The 8709-nt window shown below is 39.2% G+C and overlaps 1 protein-coding gene across 1 annotated transcript; it reads left to right on the forward strand.

Annotated features, from left to right (window-relative positions):
* The first annotated feature begins 587 nt into the window (after positions 1-587).
* Positions 588-7527, forward strand: lgals2a (lectin, galactoside-binding, soluble, 2a). The gene is made up of 4 exons (XM_080775888.1): positions 588-694; positions 5109-5188; positions 5609-5780; positions 6529-7527. The coding sequence occupies exons 1-4, from the start codon at positions 689-691 to the stop codon at positions 6673-6675; spliced, it is 405 nt and encodes a 134-aa protein (XP_080632014.1). The 5' UTR covers positions 588-688; the 3' UTR covers positions 6676-7527.
* The last annotated feature ends 1182 nt before the right edge of the window (positions 7528-8709 follow it).

Genomic DNA, 8709 nt, shown 5'->3' on the forward strand with positions numbered 1-8709 from the left:
GGTTTAGTAGTAGAGCTGGATCCCTGAATCGGCTTGTTGGCAGATCTACTGTACAAACTCAAAAGGTTTTCCATGCATCATGGTTCTCAATCAGTTGAAAACCCCTGATCTAGAAGGATTCAAGGAACAGAGTTAAGACAGCAATTAAGTGGAAGAATTAACACTTTTCAGCTGGTGAAAGGTTATCCCATAAGTGAAACTTATTTATTTATTTTTACTTTCCCCCCTTTCCTGTAGCAGATAAAGCTGCCATAATGCTCTTACATTACCAGCTATACTCTTCAGCAGTTCCAAATATTTAGCGGTCTCCCAGGCAACATTGTGATGCCTATTTTTATCTGGCTGATGGCCCTCTGTGGTCCTCTCTCCTTGCTGTCTGACTAATTAAACTACAATGTTGTAGTAATGGCCTAAAGTAATAAATTATCTATAATTATGTTCATATTAATACAATTCACTGTCTTCTCCCCTATGTGCGGCTGGATAGTGTATTAAAATCCACGTCTAATTTCACCAAGTCACCATGCAGTCTTCCCAAGTATTGCAAGATTCTATTGGCTACTTAAAACGTCACTCAAGTGGCTGCACATGCTTGCTATAAATGAGACTGTGAGATTGCAGTTCTGCCCCGACGCACCAGCACTCTCTTTCTCTCTCTGCTTTGTACCAGACGGGATCTGCAGGCAAAATGAGTGTAAGTACCATTCCCACACAATATTTTCCTCCTGTCTTATTTTTGTTGTCTTCATTTTAGTTTCGAGCCGGGCCAACTTGCATTAGCCATGCTTTGAACACAAGTGACAGCTGCTTGTCTGTTCAGCACTTTTCTAGATAGGCTACTTAAATTGTAGAGGTTTTGCAGTTCCAATGTTGCATAATTACTAAGTAGGCCTACTATTCAGTAACTTAAATATTGTGTCCAAGATATCTGCTTTTGCATGTTCTTTCAATGACCATTTATGGTCAAAATATTTACTGACAGTGACAAACCCGGCTGACCACATCACCACCGGCAAAATTGTCGTTCAACAGTATAACTGCATGATAGGCCTATAGGTGTGGAAGTTATACCATTACATTTAATTGGCTACAATAAACAACTTGTATTTTAGTGCAAAAATATAGAATTCTATTGAGATTAAATTCTAATTTTTGAGGAGTGCTGTAGCCCCTCCAAATCTCCAATTCATGGCTTTCGAAAAATTAGTCTTTGTATAGTATACTGTAGGCCTAACAGTTTACAGAATGGACATATACATTTCACATGAAAGCACAACTCAATACAAAGACTGTTACTGTGGACGACACTGATAAATTACACTTGTTTACAACAGGGTCCACCTTTTTCAATTCATCAGAACAAAAAAAAGGTCATATGGCATCAAAATCTATGGGCTTTTTAATGCTTGTTTAGAGCACTTATGGCTAAATCAAATGGCAGCCAAGTGACAAGTCTATGGACTGTTTGTTTAGGGCAGGCCACACAACATTGACGATGTGAGTGACCAGACCAGACCGTCACACATACTGTATCTCACAGACGTCATGTGGCCAATAAATACAGTGGGCGCCATTCACACGAGTGTGATTTGTCTTTTCTATAATGGGCCCTTTCTCCCAGTAGTATTAATATCTGTGTAATGAATAGCCTAATAATGCTTCCTTCACTGGTGTTATAATGATATACTAAATTATGTTATGTTCTTTTAGGTCAAACAATTAATCAATTGAAAAGAGGCTGCTACAAATGAAGCAGCGCTTTAATTAGTATAGGCAACACCTAATTCACATTACACAATATGCTCAATATGGCTGAAAAAAGTAATTTGTCGTGGTGTATAAGTATAATAGAACAATGCAGGCAGTATCACTTCAGCTATTTGTTGGTTACAGCGGTAAACATGTTGGAGAAATGCAGGCTTAAATCATATTAAGGGTTGTAATGAAATAGAGGTTTCAGTGCAAAGTGGTCAATTGCTATGTTAAGATTTGATGTGACCTCTTGGGGTAAAAGAAAGGCATTTTGGAATAGCATGTGATTTGAGTTTGTGCTACTGTAGGGGAATCCTAGTTGCACTACAGAAGGTTTATTGTACATTTCTAACACACCAGAGGCCATCAGATGAGATGAGTCAATCTCACAGCAGCTGTAGTAGGCCTACAATTACATTTAGTTAGTGAATTTATTAACACTAAAGGGACACAAATTGAATCTATTGATCTCAATTTAAGTTGTAAACATTACATTTTTTGTGTAGACCAAACCGATTTGGCAATGTACATTAAGGCTATTGATTCTCAATGTGGGGTCGGGGGACCAAATGGAGTCTAAAGGTCTGTAGCTCTGAGCGATAAATGCAATTCAATGAGAAAACATATGTTTACATTGCCAAAAGCCAAGTGTCAGAACATAAAACAATCGAAGGGGAAAAAAGGGGAGAAGTACAATTGGAGGGGGTACAGCATTGTGTTAAACACATTGGCACATTGCAACGTTATGTTATATACTGTAACAGGGTATAAATGCACTATAAAACTGAAATGAGGATTTCACCGGGGTCCCAGAGATACCAATCATGTTAAATGGGGTGCTGTGGCCTAATGCATATCAAACTGGCGGTCCTTGGAATTTAAAAGGTTGAAAATCACTGCATTACTGTATATACTAATGTGTATTTAATGGGTGTGTTTCTGTACAGTGGAGAGCCCCAGCTGTCTCCTGTCTCTGACAGGGGAGAGGCAGGGAGGTGGGTCGGCATGTCACACACACACATAGGGATTCCTTCTCCTTGCAGTGTCTGTTATCACCGTTGTTGCCAAGTCCAGCCCCATAGTTTACAGTTTACAGTTACACTGTAGGACTAGCATGGAAAGAATGTGTTCTCTCTATGTTCATCCATCCTCTTCATTCATGCTTTCGTTGTGCAGCAGTTAGTTTGTTCCTGTTTTTGCTGTGCTTCATTTTATGTGCTATATGATTTCTAGATTTGTATAACCCACATTTATAGGAGTCTTACCCCAAACTAAAACTCTATTTGAAAGTATCCGAGTACCGGTATTTAAAATCCAATACAATTGGCAGTAGGCCTCCCCTCTCTTTCTCTTTTTATTATTAGTTTTTCCCCCCGTGTTTATTTAGCAAAGTTAGTGTCAGTCATAAAGAAACACAACATTTTGGTGGAAAACAAAGTGGAAGTAGGCTACTGTCACCTGACACATACTCTCACAGCCTATGTGACTAAGTAAGTACACTTTCACTTTCGCAATCATCTTGCAATACTTTTGCTTTTAGTCTGCTTAATTTAGATAGGACAAGTATCTGAGATACAGGAAACGGGACAGAGAGGGCAAACAATACTCGATTCCAGCTGGAAACAAACTGTGGAACGTGGCAATGACATGCTCGAAGAACTATCCAGTCATACACTGCCACTGGCGTACCTCACGTTGCAGCTTAGTAAAAGTAACAATGTTCTTACAATTACAAACATTATCCACCATTGCTGATATTTCCTAAACCTTCTCGGCAGCTACAATAATGCCTTGAGAATCTTTGGCTGTCCCAAAGACCATTGGGACAGGATTGATTTTATTTTAGGATAGGGACGGGAGTGAATAAAAAAAGAATAATCACTCTTTAAAAAGATACTGCTCTCACAGAAAAAGTACTTTCAGGTAGTGAAAGTTATTACGTTTTATTTTATGTTTAACTTTTGCCAGTGTCTTTTCTTTAAGAGCTTCCCTTCTTAAACCCTCCATTCAAAAACCATGCAAACTTAGGAAAAAGCAAACGGACACACTACTACAGTCATGCAACAGTACCTGGCGGTAGCTAAATGTACAGTAAATCACTCCACTGTAGACTGCAATGATAGTGAGACACAAAAGCCTCACTGGCTGTTGTGCTTATATACAGTCATTATGTTATAGTTTAACCATGTTGGAAGAGATGTCACTGTCCGAGGGCTGCTAAGGCTGTAATTGGACTTGGAAAGAATTGTGAGCAGTGGTGATCTGTGATAACATAGTGTTCAACCACAACTTCCTAATCACTGTACAACTTCCATATTCCCATCATGCCTAATGCACAGTCCTGGATTGGAAGAGTGGGTTCTGCTGTACTCAGCCTTTTTTCTTCTGTGCGCTAGCCATCGACTTTGGGGCCGTTGAGGAAAATGTGAGTCATTTAACAACAGCCTTCCCCCATCATTTGTCAGAGGCTTTTAGCGTCTCCTACGCCAAAAAGTCAGTGCAGGGAAATCTGGGAACGGCAACCGGTATAGGAATCTGTGAGCAGTCCTATGATGAGAGGGTAATTAGAAACACGTGTTGTATTATTTTAATGTATGGGGCTAGCCCGGCCACAGTAAATGAGATGGTTTAGGCAAATGAAGGCTTGAAGCTACCTCTGGTTCCATGACTGTGGATCCGATTCTGCCATGTGTCCAAAGCTTCCAATGTAGTGCCAGGATCCCCCAGAAGAGAAGAATTGTGCAAAAAAGGAAGAAAAAAAAACTTTAAACAAAATTTAAAATAAATAGCAAATATAATATTTTCTATTTTTGACACATTTTGCTGGAGCCCCCCCTCCTGACCTGACCCCACTTTGAGAAACACTGATTTAAAGGGATCTTTCACTTTCAACAAACTTTTGTTCATTTTATCATCTACTCAGGCTTATGTGAACACCCCAGACAGTTTTAAAGTTGCTTGATTTAAAATATTACAACCCATTGTAACTTCAAACTTCATTTTAACCATGATAGATTAATCGAAAACACCCAATGTTTTTCTGTTGACTGGTGTCCCTCTAATACGTGAGGGGGCCTCTCGTTGGCATACATCGGCATTATGTATGTCGGTGGGAACCCTTGGCCAATAAGGGACCACCATTCTTGATGATGATGTACGATGATTAGAGTACCCCTCACAGAAGTGAGATTATAACAGAAGCGAGATTATGGTTTTAACAAGATGTACTGAACAGCACATTTCGCTGTTCAGTTGGCCCAGTCTGAACACAGAGGGTACCATATATCATTGCATCAGAGTACTGTATAACAGACAGTGCTCTCTCTCTCTCTCTCTCTCTCTCTCTCTGCATACAGGGAATGACTATTAAGAACATGTCCTTCAAGGTCGGACAGACCTTGACCCTCACAGGTGTCCCTAAACCTGATGCCACCAAGTAAGTGCCTGAATCATACAGACCTCTACTACAGTCCTTCTATAACTTATTTTACCTATGGTACGTTTTTCGGTAGGCCTAATGGCCTATACAGCAAGTTATCTTAATCTAATCTAATCTAAATCTGTGTAATCATAAGATATTATGGAGTGCATAGTTAGGGGTATTTTCTTCTTGGTATAAATGATCTGCTCTTTCCTAATCTATCTTCCTTATGTAACTACTTTTCTAGTGTATTACTTGGATGTTTTTGTATTATATATCTATTTATTTTATATACATTTGACATATTGCATCTAGTTCATTCATGGGGTGGATTTACTGTAGTAGACATGAAGGATAAGAGGAAGGTTTGTGCGTTACAAACCTCTGAAGAACGTGCCTATATAATGTACCTGTCTGTGTCTGTGTCACTAACAGTTTTGCACTGAACATCGGCCCCAATGACAAGGACATTGCACTGCACATGAACCCTCGATTCGACGCCCATGGAGACGAGAACGCTGTGGTGTGCAACTCCTACCAGGAGGGCAACTGGTGCGAGGAGCACCGCGAGGGAGGCTTTCCCTTCAAGCAGGGAGATGAGTTTAAGGTGTGTGCGTGCGTGTGCGCGTGCGCGTGCGTGTGCGTGTGCGTGCGACGTGTCTCAGTGCTCCTCGATGCTTACATTCCATGCACGGTGGTGGGAAATATTCAGTGGTGGAAAAAGTACTCACAATCTTTACTTAAGTAAAAGTACTTAAATGTGTACTTGAGTAAAAGTAAGAGTTTTCAAATGTATAAACGATATTTTTAAAATAGCAGCTCACAATGTGTCGCATCACGACGCATTGTATACATCCGAGATGTAGTGGAGTAGAAGTAAAAGTAGCCCTACTGAAAAGTGGAAATACTCCAGTAAATTCAAAGTACCTCAAAATGTTACTTACACCTAAGTACACCTCCTGAGTAGGTTTGGTGCCTTGCATGGTTTCCTATGCTGTTGTGTCAATGAGTGAATGTAACACACAGAACATTAGCAAAAGTTCTTTGGGGAAAGTTCTTTGGATAAAGCATTATTATTCTATATGCACAATTTCTGCTCTCTCTATGAGTGACCTCTGGTGGAATCTTTGTGTCATTACACTTCAACATATTCAACTCATTTTGTCAGTAAGAAAATTGAACTTAAACTTAATGAAACAAAAACAACAGGTGAGGTGTGTATAACAGTATTCATTGTATTCATACTGTATATAGGCCTATGTAAATATTAATTCACACACGCACGCACACACACACACACACACACACACACACACTCACACTCACTCTCTCTCTTTCTCTCTTTCTCCTATTAGATGTCTATTACGTTCACTCCAGAGCAGTTCCTGGTGTCTTTGAGCGACGGTTCTGAGATCCACTTCCCCAACCGCATTGGTGCTGACAAGTACCAGTATATCTTCTTTGAAGGGGACGTCCGTATCACGAGCATTGAAATAAAGTAGAATGTATCTTAATGATCCTGATGCAGCCAGTCCAAAGGACATACCACCCCGCCGCCACCACTGTTAGGCTACATGTTTGTTTTGTTTTCTTATTTCTCATGCACTTGCATCAGGGTTATGAGTTGTCCTATCATCCTGGCTACTGAAAACAATCACCAAACGTAATCTCACCCATCGCCTAGCTCATGTGAATCCGTAGAAATGTGCAATATGATGTTGGAATAAAATGCAAATAAAAAATGATTCCACTGGCACCTCAAACCAGGGATTGTGGTTATGTGGCCAAATCCCAGAGCTAAATAACCAAAGTCAGGATGGGGTAACTACAAATGTTCTAACTGCAGTGCCTTACATGCATGTTGCATAAGAGATACACATTAATATTACACTTAAACAGAGGCACATGTTAATTCTCTTAAGGCTCATTTACACTTTCTTACGAAGTATAGATTAGCCTTCGCAGTGATAGGACCATGAGTTGCAGATGCAACCCTGCCATGGCTATTAAAAAAAAAACTGACACGCACATGCACACATGGACATAGACATGCAAACACCGCACACGGTGTTATTTCATTGCATGCCTGTCACAACTCATGGAGAGAGCTATACTAACAAACGCTTGCACTAAAGAGTTTCATTTGACAGTATTATTTTCTTTATAGTTGCAGGTAAAGATTTAAGTGGATAACCACTGCACAATATGTATTCAAGTGTTCTGTATGGTGCCTTGACGTTCTGTGTCAACGTATGTTTTACTCCCTCCTATGCGACAGACATTCCAGAATAGTAATGCCTTTAACCTATATGGTCATCAAAACCAAATGCATTAAAACATGTTTAATGAGCAAATCATGCCTTTGGTGAATCACTTTAGTAGATTTGATTTCCATTTTCCTTAATTTATTTATTGTGTTGTTATAAGTTGTTACAGAACTGACACCTGAATCACTGACAACACTCTGTCGTCTGTAGTGCAAGAGCTAATTAATGGAATTATCATGACAACTGCCTTTGTTTGACACTAATTTTATTTCTTCATTTAGGTCTAATGTTCCCATTGATTTGACGTGATGTCGTGAAACATTTTCTGCACACATATCCTAATCTATTCCTCTCTTCGCGCTCAATCAGCGAACTATCATTATGATCATTATGTTAATTGCAGGATAATCTGAGTAATAGTTTAATCAGTGCTGCATTTCCTCTCATTTTACGCTTGTTAGGTCGCGCGATATATGGAATAGCCTCCTCTCACAATTAGCAATGAACTTGGTGAGACAGGAGGGGATTCCATTAAGAGATTTGACTGGACAAGTGCTGAGGATTTCCTTAAAGGATTTAAGGATTTCCATAGATAAGACTGCTGGTAGGATTTCATCTACTCAGCACTAAGTTGGAAAACATGATGTGGAAATTATGTTTGTTATACTTTTGTGAATTGTTTTATTAAGTAACAATTAACATGTCATTGTAATAACAGAACACATACCAGTAAAAACTAAATAATAATAAAATCAAATCAAAGACAGATAATAATAATAATACTACTTATTATAAAAACACTAATTCAATATCATGGAGAACTTGAGAAGGCTATGTAGCTTTTGAAAACTTGTTCCACAATAATTATCTACTAGTAAAACTTCAAATGAAGGTCCAGATTTCGAAATTGTGCTTGTGTATGAAGTATTCATCACAATGAAAACGTTAATCACATATCCACGGATATACCAAGCCGTGCATATCCACGGATATCCCGAGCCGTGCATATCCACGGATACACCAAACCAAACATCACACACTCTCCTATCCTCCTGGTGGAGACCTGTGCTCAGAAGGGCACTTTTTCTAGTTAATTTCTGCATCTCTTATGTGCCATGCATATTCATGAGCGTTATTTGAATTGACAAGTTAACTAAATCAATCTTTCATAGAAAATGTAACATTAGCCTACTTAATCAAACAATATACAAATGCTGATCAGTTACTGTACAATGTACAGTGTACATCAGCAAAGGTAGACACCATTGA

The sequence above is a fragment of the Protomyctophum bolini genome, assembly GCF_963924005.1.
Source record: "Protomyctophum bolini genome assembly, chromosome: 11".
NCBI lineage: Eukaryota > Metazoa > Chordata > Actinopteri > Myctophiformes > Myctophidae > Protomyctophum > Protomyctophum bolini.

Coding starts and splice junctions, on each gene's coding strand:
- lgals2a (XM_080775888.1), top strand. Junction 5,189..5,608: donor CCTAAACCTGATGCCACCAA/GTAAGTGCCTGA, acceptor TGTCACTAACAG/TTTTGCACTGAACATCGGCC. Junction 5,781..6,528: donor AGCAGGGAGATGAGTTTAAG/GTGTGTGCGTGC, acceptor TTCTCCTATTAG/ATGTCTATTACGTTCACTCC.